The sequence below is a fragment of the Papio anubis genome, chromosome 17 (assembly GCF_008728515.1).
Source record: "Papio anubis isolate 15944 chromosome 17, Panubis1.0, whole genome shotgun sequence".
Lineage (NCBI taxonomy): Eukaryota > Metazoa > Chordata > Mammalia > Primates > Cercopithecidae > Papio > Papio anubis.
The window spans coordinates 46,684,696-46,705,553 of record NC_044992.1 but is presented as its reverse complement, the minus strand read 5'-3'; the positions used below and the strand labels follow the sequence as shown (position 1 = coordinate 46,705,553).

The following is a 20,858-nucleotide window of genomic DNA, read 5'->3' as shown; positions in this document are numbered from 1 at the left end:
GGGTTGAAAGGTGAGCCGCAAGATAAAACAGCAATTTCTACCTTCCTTACCAAGACACCTGTCTGACCTACCTCCCCTTGGCCACTCTTGGGATTACTGGGGTTGGCTTCAGTATTTTCAGATTTTTCACAAGGGGAGGAGAATACTTGAGTCTCATCCAGGAACTTAGGCAGTTCTCAGCACTGCCTGTTCCTCCTCCCTCAAATAACCAAGTCTGAAGGCCAAGAGAGAAAGCCGCTGGTGGACTGGTCACCTGTCTGACAGTGGGAGGAGGAGAGTGAGAGGTTTCTAGGTTAGGAATCCAGACTTAGACCCTCCCCTCCACCCCCAGATGGGTGGTGCACAGGCTCATCTCACAGCCCCTCCCCACCTCCACCCTAACATGGATACGCCCCCAACAACCAAAGAAAGATCTCCCATCGGCTGACTCCACAGATACACACGTCCCCACAGACACACACACGCCCATGCAGAGGCACAGACATCCAGGCACATCTTTCCCTTTCTCTGTCTTTCCCTTGGTTTGAATTTCGTTTAGCCACATATGTTGTGTGTGCGTGAGGGCGGGTGGGGGAGGGGCAGACAGGGATGAGGGATGGCATGGTGCCAATATCTACCTATGGGGCTCGGGCCAGGGACGCCCCTTACAGCCTTCCTGGGAGGGGGCCTCACTGTCCCTTTGTGGCCAAGGGGACCCTCCTGGGGAGTGGGGGCAAGCACAGAGGTCCCCTCTCCCCAGCCCAGGGTCTGGTCCCTGACCCACCTTGGGGGCCTGCAGGGGAGGAAATGGACAGAGCGGGACCCTGAGGGAGGATAGAATTGGCTACCATGAGTCCCCAGTGTCCAGCCTTGCCACCCCATTGTTCCCATGTGGGGGACTCTATATCCAGGGGGGCAACTCCTCCCACCTTCCTCTCAATCCCTGCTTTCCCTGCGTTGGGCGGGGAGGGGAGGGCAGCAGAAATATTTATTTATTTCCTTTATTTATTTAATTTTTTTTTTTTTGGAGTAGAGAGTGACAGATGGCGGCGGGTCCCGGGGGAGCCGGCTCTCCCCCAGTGCAGACGCATGCCAATCACCGTCTCTCATGTGATAGCTGCTGCCCGTGACGTGCCAAGCCCATATGGCCTGGCATAGAGGCTGGTACCCCGCCTGGTAGAGATGCCACACTCGCTCCGCGGTTCGCATGGCGCTCTGAAGACGCCGGCGCCCGCCGCCTTGAGGAGCCGCTGCCCCCGCTCCCTGAAGATGGGGGAACAATGAAATAAGCGAGAAGATCCCGCTTCTCCCCCCTCTCTCTCTTGCCCCCTCCCCCCCTCCCCTCCCCTCTCCCCTTGACTCCTCTCCGAGGTAAGTTGTCCGAAAGGGAGCTAGATCTGACCCGCCGGTTGGGAGGGGGGCGGCAGCTTCGGCCGAAAGGAGGGTCCCCAAATACCGCCTTCCTGGGATGATGCCCTCCTCATTGAGTGGGCATCGGAGGCGCCCCAGATTCTCTCTCCCTTTGGGGCTGCAGCCCAGGGGGCTGCAGAGGAGGTGTCTCTGCCTGCGATGGGCTCGGTGGGGGTGGGGGGAAGGCAGGATCACGGAGGGGGAGATGCGAAGAGGCCGAGACGGAGGACCCCTCCATGGTTGTCCCAAAAAGCCTGCGACCTTTCCCCACCACCAAAAAAAAGGGAAGCAAACAAACAAATTTGGATTTTTCCCCATCAATCCCCAAATACAACGAGATCTGAAGAGCCGTGTGGGAGGGAGGCAGCTTGAAGGGGGAAGGGGGTCCCTGACCGTAGGGGGGACGGACTGGGCTCGTTTCTCTCAGTCTCCTCCCCATGCCCTGCTGCTTCAGTCCTCACCGCCCAGAGCCGGCTCCGGGAGCTGGGGACTCATCGGCTAGAGGAGACGATCCTCCCGCCTCTGGAATTGGGGGTGCGGGGGTGGGGGCCAAGCAAGGGGCGGCGCGCAGCCAAGTTGCAAATTGGATTAGGGAGCGTGGGGGTGAGAGCCACGGGAGGGGTAAGGGAGCTGGGCCGAGGGGCCCGGGCCGCGAGAGCGCTGAGCGGGGCAGCTGTCCCCACCGGCGGCCGACCAGCCTGTCTCCACTGCCAGGAGAGAACAGGCTTTCAGGGCGAGTGCGCCGCCTTCCCTGGCAAAGATATCTGGTCCCTAAAACCCCCACCCGGTCTCTGCCCTGACCCTGAGAAGAAGCAGGCGCGGGGAGCAGCCCCCGATTCAAGCGAGGGGCGGAGCCGGGGCCCAGAGCCTGGGAGAGGGCCTGGGCCGAGATCCCAGGCCGGCAGCCGGGTAGGGCTGGGCCGGCTCTGGGCGGGGCAGGCGGCGGAGGTGGGCATCCAGGGTAGCCTAGGCAGGAGCCTGCACGAGACTCGGGGGTGGAGACGGGTTGTGGGGGACGTCGTGACCCCAGCGTGCCCCTCACTTTGTGCTGTCTGTCTCCCCTTCCCGCCCACGGGGCGCCCTCAGGCACCATGCTGACCCGCCTGTTCAGCGAGCCCGGCCTTCTCTCGGACGTGCCCAAGTTCGCCAGCTGGGGCGACGGCGAAGACGACGAGCCGAGGAGCGACAAGGGCGACGCGCCGCCACCGCCACCGCCTGCGCCCGGGCCGGGGGCTTCGGGGCCAGCCCGGGCGGCCAAGCCAGTTCCTCTCCGTGGAGAAGAGGGGCCGGAGGCCACGTTGGCCGAGGTCAAGGAGGAAGGCGAGCTGGGGGGCGAGGAGGAGGAGGAAGAGGAGGAGGAAGAAGGACTGGACGAGGCGGAGGGCGAGCGGCCCAAGAAGCGCGGACCCAAGAAGCGCAAGATGACCAAGGCGCGCTTGGAGCGCTCCAAGCTTCGGCGGCAGAAGGCGAACGCGCGGGAGCGCAACCGCATGCACGACCTGAACGCAGCCCTGGACAACCTGCGCAAGGTGGTGCCCTGCTACTCCAAGACGCAGAAGTTGTCCAAGATCGAGACGCTACGCCTAGCCAAGAACTACATCTGGGCGCTCTCGGAGATCCTGCGCTCCGGCAAGCGGCCAGACCTAGTGTCCTACGTGCAGACTCTGTGCAAGGGTCTGTCGCAGCCCACCACCAATCTGGTGGCCGGCTGTCTGCAGCTCAACTCGCGCAACTTCCTCACGGAGCAAGGCGCCGATGGTGCCGGCCGCTTCCACGGCTCGGGCGGCCCGTTCGCCATGCACCCCTACCCGTATCCGTGCTCGCGCCTGGCCGGCGCACAGTGCCAGGCGGCCGGCGGCCTGGGCGGCGGCGCGGCGCACGCCCTGCGGACCCACGGCTACTGCGCCGCCTACGAGACGCTGTATGCTGCGGCAGGCGGTGGCGGCGCGAGCCCGGACTACAACAGCTCCGAGTACGAGGGCCCGCTCAGCCCCCCGCTCTGTCTCAATGGCAACTTCTCGCTCAAGCAGGACTCCTCGCCCGACCACGAGAAAAGCTACCACTACTCTATGCACTACTCGGCGCTGCCCGGCTCGCGGCCCACGGGCCACGGGCTAGTCTTCGGCTCGTCGGCTGTGCGCGGGGGCGTCCACTCGGAGAATCTCTTGTCTTACGATATGCACCTTCACCACGACCGGGGCCCCATGTATGAGGAGCTCAATGCGTTTTTTCATAACTGAGACTTCGCGCCGGCTCCCTTCTTTTTCTTTTGCCTTTGCCCGCCCCCCTGTCCCCAGCCCCCAGAGCGCAGGGACACCCCCACCGACCCCAGCGCCGGGCGCGGGGAGCGGGCCACCGGTCCTGCCGCTCTCCTGGGGCAGCGCAGTCCTGTTACCTGTGGGTGGCCCGTCCCAGGGGCCTCGCTTCCCCCAGGGGACTCGCCTTCTCTCTCCCCAAGGGGTTCCCTCCTCCTCTCTCCCAAGGAGTGCTTCTCCAGGGACCAGTCTCCGGGCGCTCCCTGGAGACACCCCCTCCCCCATTCCCAATATCTTCGCTGAGGTTTCCTCCTCCCTGCAGGCCCAAGGCGTTGGTAAGGGGGCAGCTGAGCGATGGAACGCGTTTTACCCTCTCATTATTATTTTAAAAACAGACACCCAGCTGCCGAGGCAAAAAGGAGCCAGGCGCTCCCTCTTTCTTGAAGAGGGTAGAAGTCAGGGCGCCGGAGCCCGGGCCTGGAACGCCCTCACCCCCAACCTCCAGTCTCCGCGTTTTGCGATTTTAATTTTGGCGGGAGGAGAAGCGGATTGAGAGGAGAGAGAGGCCAAGAAAATTTGTAACTAGAATCTGTTTTTCCCTTTTCCTTTTTTTAAACAAACAAACATACAAAAGAAAAAAAAAAAAAAAAAAAAAAGCTAAGACGCGACGGAAGCCGAACGCAGAGTCCGGATCGGAGAGAAAACGCAGTAAGGACTTTTAGAAGCAATAAAAGGCAAAAAAAACAAAAAACAAACAAAAAAAACAAACAAAAAAACCACTACTACCAATAATCAAAGACACAAATATCTATGCAAGGAGGCTCCACTGAGCCTCGCGGCCCGGCCCGGCCCCGGGATGCCCCGCCCGGCCCGCGGGCCGCCCCGCCCGAGCGCGGATCTGTGCACTTTGGTGAAGTGGGGGCCCGCGCCGCCCCCTCCCCCTCCCCAGGTTCTTACAATCAGTGACTCGGAGATTTGGGGCCCCAGTGCCACTGCCCTCCCCCGCCCCGTCCCCGTTGTGCGTCATGCTGTTTTTTAAAAACCTGTTTCCAAATTTGTATGGAATGGCAAACTGTTGGGGGGTCGGTTTGGGGAGGGAGGGTTTGCATGAAAGACACACGCACACCACACCGCACGCACAAACAGGCCCGGCGACGACGTCCGGGGGGGCAGAAGGAGGTGAGCTCGCCGGCTCCTCCTCCCCGCGGGCACTTCTGTCCCCTCCTGGGGTGAGGGGTGGGGATGGAGACCTGGGGGCAGCCCCACCCCTGCCCGGACTGTGCCTCGGTGGGTGCCAGGCGCAGGGCGATTTCCGGTGTCTGGAGAGAGTATTTTTTGGTCCAAGGAGTCCTCCTGGCTTTAGCTGGTGGGTGGGCGGGGAGAGGTCTGAGGGCTCCTGCTGGAGGTTCCCCCAAAAAGGGGCAAAAGGAGACCTTCTCCCCACCGGAGGCAGGGGATCAGGCATCCAAATACACGATGCAAAAATGCAAACCCACAGGCGACACACCCACACACTCACCCACACACACGCAATTTTACCTTCCTCTTGTAGCGAAGATGAAACTCCCGTCGGACACCCGAAGTGCATTGCGTGTTTCTGTTCAGTTTAATGACGATTAATAAATATTTATGTAAATGAGATGCAAAGCCGGACCAGTTTCTCACGGTGGCCTCATTTCATTGAACGGGGAGAGAAGATTTGAGCTGGGGCTGGGGTCATGAAGGCAGAGTGTCAAGTGACTGTGCAGAGGCCAAAGAGAGGGACCCTGGACATTCTTGGGTAGGATTCCCGCCCTAACCACCCCCCCCATACACCCACTGGGCTATACTAGCTACCCCTCCCGGACCCAACCCAGGCTCGCACCTTCCCAGCACTAAAGCACTGACATCCTTACACTTCTTCACTCCCGGACATGCACAGGCACCTCCCTTGAAAACAAAATATCTTTTCATCACCGAAAAATGATCAAGTTGGAAACAGCCGGTCATTTTACAACTCTCTGCCCACTGTTGCAAAAAGCAAGTGGGCAGAGACAAAGAGACAACCATTGAACCAGACAGGGGTATTTTTAAACAAACAAAAAAAATTGTAAGGTCATGAAGATGAAATATTAATGCGGGAGGCCCCTTTTTCATCTTAAAGTTGTGTTTGGGTGGACTCAGGGGAATCAGCCATTTTGGTCTCAGGAATGTTGACATTTTTAGGGGTGTCAACAAGGTTGGAGGAACACCCCCAGAGGTCTATGAGGTGGCTGAGTCTGAGTGCCCACCCAGTAGAGAGGAACCTAACCATGTTCTCCCCTGGGACAGGGCAGCAGGTGCCCACCCCATCCAAATCTGGGCTGATTTCTTCCTGCGTGGTACAGTTCTGAACAGAGGGAACCCTAAGGGCTTAGAAGGGAGGAAAGGCACTGGATGAGTATCTCCTGCTCAGATAACACGGCCTCACAATTCTTTTTTCTCTGAACCTCAGAGGCAGGGGCAGCTCTTAACTGACTTCCCTGAAAGAGCCCCTCCTACTCCCCCTGCTCAGCGCTCAGTGCACGCTGTAGTCCTAGAATATTTGAAGAAGGTTCTGAGCCCCAAAGACTCCAATCCTAAAGCCTGAACACATTTAGGAGTCCCCCAAGGAGGCTGTTTCTGATGCTGCTCATTTAAATTATTTCTCCAAACACTGTGGCTCGTTTTAGGGCTGAAATGGAGCCTGTAGTGTTGGGGTTGAGGATTAAGGTCAAGCGTGCAAAGGCTTTTAAAGATTGGGTCCAAGAACCCAAAATAATATCTCCCTGACAAGCAGGAAAGGGAAAGGTTGTTGAAGAAGGAAGTCCTACATGTCAAAGGGTGGATCCAATTATACTCTGAGCTTGAGCTCATTGCATCCCCTAAATGTCTGTCCTCAAACCCTTTCTGTCCCCCAGTAGAAAGGATACCCTCCCCGTGGTCAGGAAGGCAGTCAGCAGAGGCGCCAAGGCCAGGAGCTGTTCACTCTGGGGTGCTGACCCTCGTCCAGTGTCTTTCCTTCCGGCTGCAGAGGGAGGTCTATGTGCCTGACCCAGGGGAACATGGAGCAGGGGGCCCTTTCCAATGCCGCGCTGGAATTCTCCAGCAGTTTTCAGAACATTTTTACCAGCATTCTTTCAAAATTTCACTGCCTTCTCTGGAATTCTCCCGACATCGCCTCTCTAGAGTGAGATCACAGACTGGGGCCTTCATCCCCCGTATGTGTCCCTGTCTTCAGCATCTTATAAACCTCTGAATCACTCTTATTCATGGAAGAAAGGAGTTGGCCCATCTTCCTTCCCCCTCACTTATTGCAGGGAGTGTGGAGCAAGGCACATATCCCAGATCCTAACCTGCAAAAGTCTGATCTGCACTCATGGCATAGGGCAAGGCCTGGCAGGGCAATTGCAGAGAAAAGGAACTTGGCACTTATCCCAAGGCCTGATTCTTATCCTGCCCTGGGAACAAGGTTAATTGGGCTTCTCCCCTACTCAGCCAGTTTCCTAGAACCTGCTCAGAAGTCCAGAGCTGGGCGGGATTGGGGCCTGAAGCAAAGGACCCCTCCATGTGGCTCCCCTGGCCAGACCACAGACTTCTTTCTATGCATTGTTCTTCAGCTACCCTACATGGCTCACTTCTGTTTTGAAGCAGGATTCTAGCCCTTTTAGAAAGATGCTGACGACTCTTGGGCCTGTGTGACTGTGATCACATTGGGTGGGGGTGCACGGGTCCCTTTTGGGACAGAAATCCCCCTGAGTGACTCCGCTTCTAGTGAATCCCGGCATCCACACCAGTCTCCACTTTCCCGTTTCCTGACCCTTCCCCCCACATTCCCTGCACTCTGGCTGGCTCTCGCCTCTCATCACCCTCCTCCCCAGTGCTCAACTTCCCTGGCGAGATGGTGTGATGAGCAGGAGAAGAAGATGTGCGCGGACATGCGGCCCCAAACGTCCCCTTGCAGGTCTCTTTCTGTTGCTTGCTCTCCCGCCTGTGCACACACACCCAGATATGCTCCAAGAACAGAAGCAGGGGAGGGTCCAACGTAGTGCCCGGCCTGGGGAGAAGGCACAGATAGGATGCCCTTTTTGCCCTAGCCTCAGCGTCAGGATCTCCAAGCGCCCACCAGCCAGCTCAGTTCAACCCCTGGGCCGCGGAACTCGACGACTGGATCCAAGTTCAATCAGGAGGACTTCTTCCTCTTGATTTTCCAGCCCCCATTCTAAGTCCAGCATTTGGAAGGTGACAGAGAAAAAGAGGTATCTCCGAGTCCAGGCCATTTGCCCATCTGGCAAGAAAGGGAAGGAAAGTAGTTACTCCCTGTCCCTTCACTGTTAAGCTCCATTCCTGTCCCTTCACCGTTGAGCTCCGTTCCAGCCATGACTCAGACAGTGAGCCATGGACTCCCAGTAAACCCCCAGCCCTGATTTTGTGACTCGGGGAAACAGCCCGATAAATCACTGGGGGACACCGACCCCCATGAGGGTCAGTGGCAGGAAAACCCTGACACTCTGGAGGCTCCATGGGGCTGTGACTGCTTCTCTTTTTCCCTTTCATGGGAAAGTCCACAAGCTGATGGACACAAGAATTTCTGGGCAGAGGTCAGAGATTTCGTTCTCTCTTGGGCATCCTTGCTTCCTCCTCTTCCCCACAATCATTGACAGGAATTCACCTGCTCTGAGGGGAGCCATTGATTTGAGGGGGATTGGGACTAAGGTATGGTTCTAGATTCTACAGTTTAGTCCTTAAGGAAGCTGGGGAGAAAGAGAAGGCAGAAACCAGGACTGAGCAGCTTTAGCCTGACCTATGCTCCCAACCCCTCCATGGCAAGAGAGGGGCAGCGCAGGACTCCGCATCTGACCTGCTCCAGTGTGCTCAAAGGAGGATGCTGCTTTTTGCGAAAAGTGGGAGGGGCAGATGGGCCTCTGCTGTCAGAACAGGCTTCCCAACTCACAGCCCAAGACACTGTCATTTTTCCATCCTTCAGGGCTGGGATACCCAGGCGCTGGCCACGGGGCCAGAGCAGAAATGACACCTGAACTGTGAGAAACCTTAAAACCCTGCCCCGGTTCTGAATTCTGAAGCAGCTTCTGCCTTTCTGTCCTGCAGCTTTAAAAATTCTCGACAAAGTTTCCCTAGGTGAGAAGTGGTAAGAAAGGGCGCAGCTGCTTTGGGAGGGCTGTTCTGCTCTGGAAACTTTCTCCATCCTAAAGCACTGGGACAGGGGCGCCAGCCCTGGGAGTGTGGACGCGAGAAGAAGGCCAAGACCAGGGCTGGGTTCACAGGAAGGAGGGCAACGGATTTCAGGAAGGAGATGCGAGGAGCGGAGTCAGCTTAGTTCCCTAGTGCAGGGAAGGGAAGCTGGGGCGCTCCGAGGGGAGGAGAAGAGGGAACCTCTAGGCGCTGGCCGTGCCCAGGGAGCTGGGGTACAGCGTTGGGTGGAGACGCTGCCCAGGTGTGAGCCAGGGTATGGCTCTAGCGCAGCCAACTCTCCTGCCCGCTCCAGCGCGGGAGCGCAGCGCGGTCTCCCGGGGCTGATGGGGGGCTGCGGAGTTCCATACCAGAGTGTGTGTCTGGTGTTTGGGTATTTAAACCTCTCTCTCAGGCTCTCTCCGTATCTGTCTGCGTCTCATTCCTCTTTTTGGAATTAATTGAATTAGGAACGGGTCTTTCCGGGTCTCTTCCGCCTCCCGCCTGAGGCTGCGCTGGCCAGGAGGCCAAGGCTGCGAGGTCAGGTCCCGCAGGAGCCGCGGGAACTCCCGAACCCCTTTGGGAACCTGCATGCCAGTTCCTACCCTTAGCCAAGTCTTCACCAAGGGCACAGCTGGGCGGGGTCTGGGCAGTTCGCCCGGTTTGGGACATCTGTTCTCGCCAGAGTCGCATTAAAAGCGAGGGGTGGGGGTGGGGGGCTCAGAACAAACCCCTCAAGCCTGAGCGGGTGCCCCTTTTCTTGACCGCAGGCGGAGGCAGGAGGGGACAACGGACTCACATAGTATTTTTCTTCTCCCTTGGGAACAGCGCGAGAATTGGAGTGGGGTCACTGGGGCTTTCTCTCTTCCCTTCATCTCTCCCACTTCCCAATCAGATGCCACATCCAGCCTCAGTCTTGGAGGACAGCAGGGTACCCCTGCCCCCAGGAGCCGCAGGGGAGCCCCTGGAGGCGCCCGCGCCGGAAATACCGCGGAGGCTGCCGGCCAGCCGGGCGCAGAACGGATCCCGCTTGCAGCGAACTCGCGCTCGGCTAGGCTCCCAGGCCGAGGCTGGGGCGCGGCGCAGGGGGAGGGTTAAAAACAACTCAATTAAAATATCAAAAACATTTGGGTTTATATGGAGTGGAGGGCGGTGCTTTAAAAAATATATCAGAAGAACCACAAAGAGCCAAAGCAAAACCAAACCAAAATCCTAAACTACTGATAATCTTGTAGAAAAAGACAGAAAAATCCCGCAGACACTTCTCCTCTGGTACCAACACGGAAAATCTCCCGCCTGGCCTACCCCAGCCCCCGGATGCCCCTTCACCACCCCAGAGCCCTGGCGCTGAGCCCAGGTCGCCCCCTGCCCACACTTCGCTCGCGCGTTGGTGCCAGTCTGTGCCACTCAGCCGGTGCCCGGTGCCCGGTGCCAGGCGCGGGGGGAAGGCGGGGAGGAGCCGAGGCTCCAGCTTAAATTCCATGGCATCTGTTCATTATTATACAGTGAGGATTTTTATATGGACAGCTAAATTAAAGACAGATTTTTGCCAGAATTGCAGATCCCATAAAAATGATGACACAGGATGGGGGCTTTTTCTTTTAAAAAAAGAAAGTAAGAAAGATTAAAAAACACAACCCCACAAACCACAGCCCAAACTTCTCTGTGCCCCTCTCCTCTGTCGTGACCAGTTTCTTTGCCCCCTTTTGCCCCCCTTTTCTTCCTTCACTAGCTCGGGACGCCCAGGGAGAACCAAACCCCAGGGCTCTTCATGCCCAGCCGGCTCACAGATGCCCAGTGACCAACCAGCTCGCTCCCACAGCCGCTGGCAGGGGCAAAGGCAGGACAGCCAGGTCAGGCATGGAGGGCCAGGATAGGACAGGAGCGGGAATGGGGTCCGCTCTGGAAGGCAACGTCAGAAAGGGACAGTAGCCAGGGGGCCTTGACCTTTCTGTGTTCCTAAATCAAAGTGCAGGCTGCACTGTTGGCTAGTGGCCAAGGTTCTGGAGGCAGCCAGTGAGGACCAGGCACGTAGGGCAAACCGTTCAGGGACACCGGACAGCACCCACTTCCCGCTCACCCACGAAGAGGGCAATATAAGAACTGGGCACTCAGCACGATTTGCAATTCGTGGGAATTCTGGAATTTTGAATTTCAGAGGTTCTCGAATGCTGGAACTTGCACCTTGGTGGTGTTCTAGAACTCTCAGGGATGCTGGATTTCTAGAACTACAAAAGGGTCCCGCATGAAGGGACAGACCTCGCTGACTTCAGAGGTTCTGTCTGCCACCATTTAACTTAGAAGCTACGTAATGATGTTGTGGGGCTCTCGAGGCCACTGAAAAAGTCTCAACAGGCAACACAAGGAGGAGAGGAAGGGTGGGGCATTCACCGGGGCACTGGGAGTGTCCCCCAAATTAATGGGAGCGTTTCTTATTTTTCTTTCTTTTTTAAAAAATGTTTTCAGGGAAGAAAAATATCTGTAGAGTTCTGCGTCTTCCAGAAAATCGCTCTAGCTGTGTCTGTGTCTGTCTGTGACTCTGTCTGTGTAGCTGTCTGCTTGTCTCTCTCGGATTCGGAGCTGACAGAATTCATATCAGAAGAGTGAACGCAGGGACATCTGTGTGCGGAATGACTGTGCTACTCGAACCTGCCAATCGCTCCTGGCACGAGCTGGGTAACAAATGCCTGTTACCTCGGAATGCTGGCGGGTGGGGGGAGGGTGGGGGAGGGCTCCTGGCACCACCCCGACTGTGAAGCCTTGCCAAGGCCCCCTCCTGCCCGCTGTGGGTCCCGCCCCCTTCCCTGAGTTGGGGGTCCACGGAATTGGATTATTAATTAATTAGCAGTGATTAGAAAATTTGGGTGTCTCACAGCCAGGGCCAACCATGTCTCCTTCACCTCCCTAATCTCAATCCCTACTCTCTCCCGTCCTCCCCCCCACGTTTTCCGGATTAACTCGGGGTTTCTACTGAGGGCAGGCAGCCAGTTGATGGTGATGGGGGGCGGCTCAGGAATGCATGAAAAGGGGTCTCTAGAGGAAATAATTCCACCAAAGTTGCCAGGAGGAGTTTCTGTCGTGAAGTGTGAGGGTCTGTGTAGAGGATCTTCGTAGACTTGGTGGCTGGGATGGACTGTAGGGTGGGACAGAGGCCGTGAAGGACATAGACAGTGGAGAGATGGGAGTGAGAGGATGCGGGAGAAGGGAAGGAAGGAGAGAAGGAAAGAGGCCCGCACAGCGCCGAACGGTTCCCTCCGCGCTGGGAGCCGCCACTGCCACGCCGCGGGCCTCCCGGGCCTCCTGGCCCAAGCCTGCAGCCGAGCTCCCGGATCTATCACCCGGTTTTGCTATTGGGAGCTGGGGGAGGAGGAGGGCGCCACGCCACAGCCGGTGCCAGCTGGGGGTGGGGGGGTGGGGGTGGGGGGAGTTATTGCGAGGAGGGGCGGAGAGCACATCTAAAATTCCGAGACATCTGTTCACCCAGGGAGGAGACACCGCGCGCAAGAAGGCTGGGCGCCCCCGCCCCATCCGCTCTGCAACTGATTGCGCCAGGCCGGGACCTCCGCACCCCAGGCCACCTAAGCGGCCAGTGCGGGGAGGAGGAGAGGAGGGCGTCAGCCTCGGGATCTGGCAAGGGCAGGGGGTGGGGGTGCGGGAGCTGCCGCCCCACTGATGAATTCTTAGAAGGGGAGAATCGTGGCTCTGGGGAGGGCTGTGTAGGGAAGACGTCCTGAAAAGGAGGATGTGGACGGACGTTGGCTGAAATAGATCCCCCTCGCCAGCTCCCTCATCTCCTGCTTCCCCACCCGCTCCCACCAGAGCACCCACAGACACCCCCACATACACACATATACACAGAATCCAGTCAGGACACACTCGGATAGAAATCTCCCATTCCTGTGAACGCACGCAAGTCTGCATAACTGGCCCCTTTCCCACTCAATCACTTATTCATTCAAGCAACTTTATTGGGTGCCCTGTTTGTGCCAGGCCGGGGCTGGGTATCAGGAAACACCTCCCTGCCCCTCAAGGCCTGGTGAACACATTCAGATACCCAAGTGCATAGGCACACACACCCTCACACTCACCCTGACTCTTTGTTCTTAGGGAGGGGTGGGAGCTGGAGGGAAGGAGTTCCAGTAGCAATACCCTCTCCCTCCTCTGTAAGCAGCTTCCCCAGGGAAATCCAGCACAGGGTCTGGGGGTCCCAGCAGGGAGTCCTGGACCCACTGCCAGCCACTTGCCACTTTCTTACCTAGTCTCTATTGGCAGGAGCCCCTGCCCCAGGTTTTGCTTGAAAAAGCTCCAGCCTCACTTCGCACCAAACCTCAATGACCACCCCTCTCTCTTCGGTGCCCTGGCCTGGCACCTGCCCCTCCACCAGTGTTGCCCTAGCTGGGCCGACAGAGGCCGGGCCTCTCAGCTGGGAAATGTCCATGTGGTTGCTACTTAAAAACTGATTTATGAGGCCGTGGCGGCTGTGGAGGTTTGGCCTGCGGTCCTGGTAGTAATCAAGGGCATATGCCCATCTCGCCTGGCACTGCCCAGCTTGTGAGCCCAGCCCTGGCCTCTGCTCTTCTGCTGGGAAGAGAGAGGCATTAAAAGCACCAAGTCTCCTTTCTCTGCAAGCCACCTCTCTCCTCCTCCACTATATTTCCTTTCCTCCTCCTCCTCTTCTTCCCTTTCCTCTCTCCCTCCTCCATCCCTCCTCCTTCTCTCCCTCCCTCTCTCTTCCTTCTCTCCCAAGTGGCACGGACCAGCCTGTGTGCCGGGCTGGCGCTCACAGCTGCAGCCCATCTGCTATGATTGAATGGTGACAGTGATGAGACAGGAGCTGGGGAGAATAGGGGGACATGGGGACTGCCCTGCCACCCCTCGCCCCTCCTGTGCCAGCCCCCACATGCTTCTTTGACCACCAGCAGGAGACCATCCATTCTGCTGGTTCAGGGTGGGGGAATCCCACTCTAAGTAGTGAGGGAATTCCTTTCCTTCCAACTAGATTCCTGAGAATAAAAAAAAGGGACAAGAAAGGAGCAGAGGGTGAGTTGAAGAAAGTGAACGAAGAGAAGGAATTGGGGTTGAAAGAGGAGTCTGGAGGAAATGACCCAAACCACACAGGCTTGGGCGGGGCCCGGACAGGATCACTTCGTGGGGCAGATGGCTGAGGCTCCAGGCTGGATGGGGAGGCACTGATGTAGGTCCAGGGTCCAATTTCTTCAGGAATCCAGGAAAACCATCCGTGACAGGCTCTGGTGGGAAAACTCAGTGACCTGCACCCTAGACTTTTCTTATCATGGGGTTTTTGCTTTGTACTCCAGAAAACCTCTTGGCTGCCTCTCTTAAGGAGTAAATTTGAATATCTGGGAAATCACAGTCCTCCATGTGAGTAAAGGGAGACCTAAAAGTGTTGAACCTAAGGGCATAGCAAGAAGGTCTAGGTAAGCACGAAGAATTCCCCAACTGGGCTGGGTGCGGTGGCTCACGCCTGTAATCCCAGCACTTTGGGAGGCTGAGGCGGGCAGATCACCTGAGCTCAGGAGCTCAAGGCCAGCCTGACCAACATGGAGAAACCCATCTCTATAAAAATATAAAATTAGCTGGGCGTGGTGGTGCAAACTCTGTCTCTACTAAAAATACAAAAAATTGGGCGTGGTGACGGGCGCCTGTAGTCCCAGCTACTCAGGAGACTGAGGCAGGAGATCGAGCGACTGCACTCCAGCCTGGGCAACAGAGCGAGACTCCGTCTCAAATAATAATAATGATAATAACTCCCCGAGTGATCCAGTGCAAAACCAAGATGTAACAACAACAATATGGAAGCTAACATACACTTGGAGCTTGTGATATGTTAGTAATTGACTCAGCATTATGCAAGAGTTGATAATCCTCTCAATAACCCTATGAGTTTGGGACTCTCACTATAACTATACCACAGACAAAGACACTGAGGTAGATGTGCCCAGCTGGTAGCCTGGGCCTTCTTCCTCTTTTTGTTTCTTTTTCTTTGAGACAGGATCTTGTTGTGTCACCCAGGCTAGAGTGCAATGGTGAGATCTTGGCTCACTGCAACCTCCACCTCCCAGGCTCAAGCCATCATCCCACCTCAGCCTCTCAAGTAGCTGGGACTATAGGTATGCACTACCACACCCAGATAATTTTTTGTATTTTTGTAGAGATGGAGTCGCATCATGTTACCCAGGCTGGTCTCACACTCCTAGAGTCAAGTGATCCACCTGCCTCAGCCTCCCAAAGTGCTAGGATTACAGACATGAGCCACCATACCCAACTGAGTCTAGGCCTTTTTCTCAAATTGTAGGGGAAAAAAAGAGAATAACAGAACATCCAGAACTTTCTAGAAGAAGATCCAATATCCTTTTCTTCCCACTTACTCCTCTCCCTCTGCTCTCTTCTTCCTTTTCCTCTTTCTGTTCCTCATCCTCAATCAACCCAGTACCCACTCTCCAGGGCCCACCCAAGCATGTGACATCTGTCTCCTGCCACTGCTTACACATGAATAGGTGGAAACACCCCAGGAGACACCCACTGTCCTCACCCCACCCATGAGGAAACCACACATGCACTTGACTGCATCTGACCTCACCTTCCTCGCCAGAGCAGCTGCTCCTCACATCGGTAGTCCTGGCCCACAGGGTCTTTTTGCCTGAAGCTCTGGGTGAAGAATGACATTGTGAACAGCTGCAGGACTAAGCTGGAATTCCAGTCTTATCTGGGCCCCTGGGACACTTGAGGGGAGCAATTTACTCCAACTGGCACATTTTCCCTGCCCCTTCCCTGGGCACAGGATTCTGTCTGGTTCACTCAAGCCCTGTCTTACTCTTGCCATCTGCATCTCCACCCTCTTCCTTCCTCTTTCCTTCCTTCTTTCATCCTCTCATCCACCACACACTTTCTTTCTCCTTCTCTTTTCTCTTTTTTCTCTCTCCCATCTTCCCTTATCCCTTCCCACCTAGTTATATGATAATCCCTTCAGTCCTTGAAGATATCTCCCCACCAGAAGAGTGAGCATTCCTCATGTTACATAAATTCCACAACTAAGGGGCTGCTGGTGGGACAGCCATCTCTATTAGGCAATCTCTCTGGAGGGAAGTTTCTTTCTTTCTTTTTTTTATCTCAGAAGAGAGCAAAAGGAACCCATAATCCAATCTGATGGATAAGCATTAAGCAGTCACTAAATCCCTGCAATCCCCAGAACAAATCCAGATCAACAGTGTTGTCCACTTGCCCAACACAAATTGAGATAAGTAATCAGGTAGGGAGCTATCTGCAGGTCCACTATAGGGCTTTCCCAGGTCTGTCTCCTTTCCCTACCATTTTCAGGTCATCTAGGGCAAGGTGGCATATGGAAGGAATGACTGGAGGTCACAGGAGACACACATCCAGCGGGGAGGAATGGGGGCTGAGATCATCTTCCATCTTCTTCTCCTCTCCTAGTCCCAGGGTTCAGATAGTCCTTGGTTATCCTAGAATCCTTTACATTCTCTCTCCCCTCTCTTCTTTCTCCTCCATTGCTTCTTTTTTGTCCACCACCCATTCCCAGGTCTTTTTCTCCTCTTTCCTGTTAGTGCTTCCATAGGGAGAATGTTCAAACATTCTTGTTTCAGCACCACGGACAGAGACACCAGGTGGGTTTGCCTAAATGTCCTAGGCGGGTCAGGTTCTGTCTGGATCCGTGCAAGTGGAGACTGCCTATGAATTTATCTGGCGGGTGTGAGCGTGTGTGTGTGTACCCGAGCCTGTGTGAACGCCTGCGTCTGTGCCCCGGAGGGGCACACGCCTGTGGGCGTCTCTGGGTGCATCTGTGTGTTTGTATCTGTCTGTGCTGTGTCCCTGCCTGCTCCCCAAGTCCCTGGCTGGGAAAGGGGATGGGATGGGGACGCTCCGTTCTGGAGGTGGGAGAGGCAGCGGGTGGCTTGGTATCCCAGCCGGTCCTGGGGGCGTCATCCTTGCCCAGACGCGCGCCAGGCACCATGTGGCATGTGTGCCAGCCGGCACAGGCTGAGGGCATTCTGCCCAGCTTGGGGAAAAGCAGGGGGAGGCAGCGAGCTGGAGACGGGCAGGAAGAGGTGGAGAGCTGAGCTCAGAACTCAACTCTGGGGCCAGCCCCTTTTTCCATCCTGTGGGAACTCCACCCACCAGCACATGCTTGAGGAAATTTACAAGTTACCTGCCTTTCTGAGGCCCCAGACAACCGGATAATCATCCCTTCACACACACATATCCTGAGGGAAATGCACAGAATCCAGGCTGTTCTGACTTGCATGTATGTGTGCAAATCACCTGGTCCTTTGCACACCAATTATTACACAAATGCACACACACATATACAGAAGTGTAAATGCACCTGCACAAACACCAAAGCCATCCTCAGAGGATGAATACAAGAATCAGCCTTTTGTATCACAGAGCAGGATCCTGCACTACATAGATGGGAACCTCCCTCCTCTGACACGAGGCAATTGCTCTAAGGGACTGGTAGGTCTTGTGAGATCTGTGCCCTCCCCAACAAATGGACACATTTCCCCAGCAAAATGCAGGCCCTGGAGTTGTCATCGGGGTGCCTGCCCTCTGCAACCAAGGAAGTCTGGAAAGATAATGCTGCCTCTGTGCTCCATTTGCAAGAATAAATGAGAAGGAAGGGAAAGGCATCACAATGCCTCTGCCCTTCCTCCACCCATGCAGCCAAAGTCCTCATCCCCCAAGAGAGTCTGGTGTACTGGAGACAAGCCCAGGTTTCTCAACCCATTCCTAACTGGCTATTTGACCCTGGGTAGGTTATTTCCCAATAAGATTTTAAAATGACAATTAATGTAAAGCATTTAGTTCAAGTGAGTTGTCATTAAGTGGTCACTATTATTTATTACTACTACTATTATTATTGTATTATTAATACTGTGGAAAGAGTGGTTGGCAAGATTGAATGAAATAATGTAGCCAATGCTTCTAGCATAGTATCTGACCCACAGTGGGTACTCAATGAATATGAGTATAGTATGAATTTCGTGGTAGAATTTCAGGAACTTAGGCAGTTAAAGGGAACTGAGAATGACAGAATTATCTCTCCAAAATTCCCTCTCCAAACTAGAGAGATGCATTTCCAAGAATAGCAGGAAGAATGGAAGTTAGACATGTAAAAAAAGCTAAAGGACAGGCTGGGCACGGTGGCTTGAGCCTATAATCCCAGCACTTTGGGAGGCCGAGGTGGGCTGATCATCTGAGGTCAGGAGTTTGAGATCAACCTGGCCAACGTGGTGAAACCCTGCCTCTACTGAAAATACAAAAACTAGCTGGGTGTGCAGCCTGTAATCCCATCTACTTGGGAAGCTGAGACATGAGAATCACTTGAACCCAGGAGGTGGAGGTTGCAGTGTGCCGAGATCACATCACTGCACTCCAGCCTGGGTGATACAGTGAGACCCTGTGACAAAAAAAAAAAAAAAAAAAAAGAAAAGAAAAAGAAAAAGGTGAGCCGAGATCATGCCACTGCACTCCAGCCTGGGGGACAGAGCAAGACTCCATCTCAAAATAAATAAATAAATAAATAAATAAATAAATAAATAAAAGCCGGGAAGCATCAAAGTAGGGTGGTAAGAGGAGACTCCCTTGGTGTGGGCCTCCATCCCTCAGGGCCAGGGAAACCTCACATGAACTCTTTATTGTTTTTAGTTCTGGGGTACATGGGCAGGATGTGCAGGTTTGTTACATAGGTAAACGTGTGCCATAGTGGTTTATTGCACCTATCAACCCCCATCACCTAGATATTAAGCCCAGAATGCACTAATCATGCTTCCTAATACTCTCCCTCCCCCACCCCACCCTCTGAGAGGCCCCAGTGTGTGTTGTTCACCTCCATGTGATCCCAGCATTCAGCTACCACTTATAAATGAGAGCATGCAGTGTTTGGTTTTCTGTTACTGCTTTAGTTTGTGGCAGATAATGGCTTCTAGCTTCACACATGTTCCTGCAAAGCACATGATCTCATTCTTTTTATGGCTGCATAGTATTCCGTGGTGTATATGTACCACAATTTCTTTATCCAGTCTATCATTGATGGGCATTTGGATTTTCTTTGTTGTTGTTGTTGCTGTTTTTGAGACAGAGTCTCACTCTGTCACCCAGGCTGGGGTGCAGTGGTGCAATAATGGCTCACTGCAACCTTGACCTCCCGGGCTCAAGTGACCCTCCCACCTCAGACTCCCAAGTAGCTGGGACCACAGGCGTGGGCCACCGTGCCTCGTTAATTTTTTTTTCTTTTTTTGAGATGAGGTCTTACTGTGTTGCCTAGGTTGGCCAAGTCTGAATTCTTTATCCACATGTCTTTCCATCTGCTTCTCCTCTTGGCTCCACCACTGCAATGAATGGCAGCACCCAGTTCAAGAGAGAAACCTGAGAGTCACCTTTAAGCTCACCTTGTCCCTCACTCTCCACATAGACTCTCACTAAGAATCACTGCTTCTTGCTCCAAAGTGCATCCCAAATCCAGGCTCTTCTCTCCTTCCTCAGTGTTTTTCCCCCTGAGCCAGGTCACATCAACTCTTCCCTGGGTCTCTACATGTCTGCTTCAGTCTCTTACCTTGCCCCTCTCTGATCCATTCTCTCATAGCAGCTGGGGTAATCTTTTTTTTTTTTTTTTTTTTTTTTTTAAGCCAGAGTCTCACTCCATCAACCAGGCTGGAGTGCAGTGGCACAATCTCAGCTCACTGCAACCTCCACTTCCCAAGTTCAAGCGATTCTCCTGTCTCAGCCTCCCAAGTAGTGGGAACTACAGGCGCCCGCCACCACACTTGGCTAATTTTTGTATTTTTTTTAGTAGAGATGGGGTTTCACCATCTTGGCCAGGCTGGTCTGGAACTCCTGATCTTGTGATCCTCCCACCTAGGCCTCCCAAAGTGCTAGGATTATGGGCGTGAGCCACCGCACCTGGCCTGAGGCAATCTTTTTTTTTTTTTTTTTTTGAGATGGAGTCTCGCTCTGTCGCCCAGGCTGGAGTGCAGTGGCCAGATCTCAGCTCACAGCAACCTCCGCCTCCCGGGTTCACGCCATTCTCCTACCTCAGCCTCCTGAGTAATTGGGACTACAGGCGCCCGCCACCTCGCCTGGTTAGTTTTTTGTATTTTTTAGTAGAGACGGGGTTTCACCATGTTAGCCAGGATGGTCTCGATCTCCTGACCTCGTGATCCACCCGTCTCGGCCTCCCAAAGTGCTGGGATTACAGGCTTGAGCCACCGCGCCCGGCCTGGCAATCTTTTAAAAATATAGGCTGGGTCATTTTACTCCCTGGCTTAAAACCCCCCAGTCTTTAGCATATAGAATAAAATAACTCTGGTTGCCTAAAGCTTGGGGGCTTGGAGGAAAATGGGGAGTCATTTTGAATGGGTATACTTTCTTTTTGGGGTGATGAAAGAATTCAAGCCTGATTGTAATCATGGTCCCCACCTCCCTTCCTGGTGTCCTTTTCTGTCTCTCCTGCTCCCTCTCTATGCACCAGCCTCACTGGCTTTTCATTCCATTTTGCAAACACTAAGAGCCCCATCCTAGGACCTGGGTTTTTTGTTTGTTTGTTTGTTTGTTTGTTTTTTACAGAGTCTAGTTCTGTTTTGCCCAGGCTGGAATGCAGTGGTGCAATCTCGGCTCACTGCAATCTCCACCTCCTTTATTCAAGTAATTCTCCTGCCTCAACCTCCCGAGTAGCTGGGATTACAGGCACCCGCCACCATGCCTGGCTAATTTTTGTATTTTTAGTAGAGTCAGAGTTTCACCAGGTTGGCCAGGCTGGTCTTGAACTCCTGATCTCAGATGATCCGCCTGGGCTGCTTTCTGAGAACCAATTTCCTCAACTCCCTCCCACTCTTGGGTTGGCTGACTCGTTTTTATCTTTCGAATCTCAGCTTGCCCATTCACCTAGAAACGCTTTCTGATCTCTTTGCCCAAGGCAGATCCCCCAGGTATTCTCTAGTTCAGCATCCTGTTATTTCCTTCGAGGCACTTGCAGTGCTTTGTTAAACTGTT

General features: G+C 54.6%; 1 protein-coding gene across 1 annotated transcript; it reads left to right on the top strand.

Moving 5' to 3' along the window:
• The first annotated feature begins 969 nt into the window (after nt 1-969).
• Nucleotides 970-5,297, top strand: NEUROD2 (neuronal differentiation 2). The gene is made up of 2 exons (XM_009190499.3): nt 970-1,350; nt 2,476-5,297. Exon 2 carries the CDS (start codon nt 2,481-2,483, stop codon nt 3,627-3,629), a length of 1,149 nt encoding a protein of 382 aa, XP_009188763.1. The 5' UTR covers nt 970-1,350; nt 2,476-2,480; the 3' UTR covers nt 3,630-5,297.
• The last annotated feature ends 15,561 nt before the right edge of the window (nt 5,298-20,858 follow it).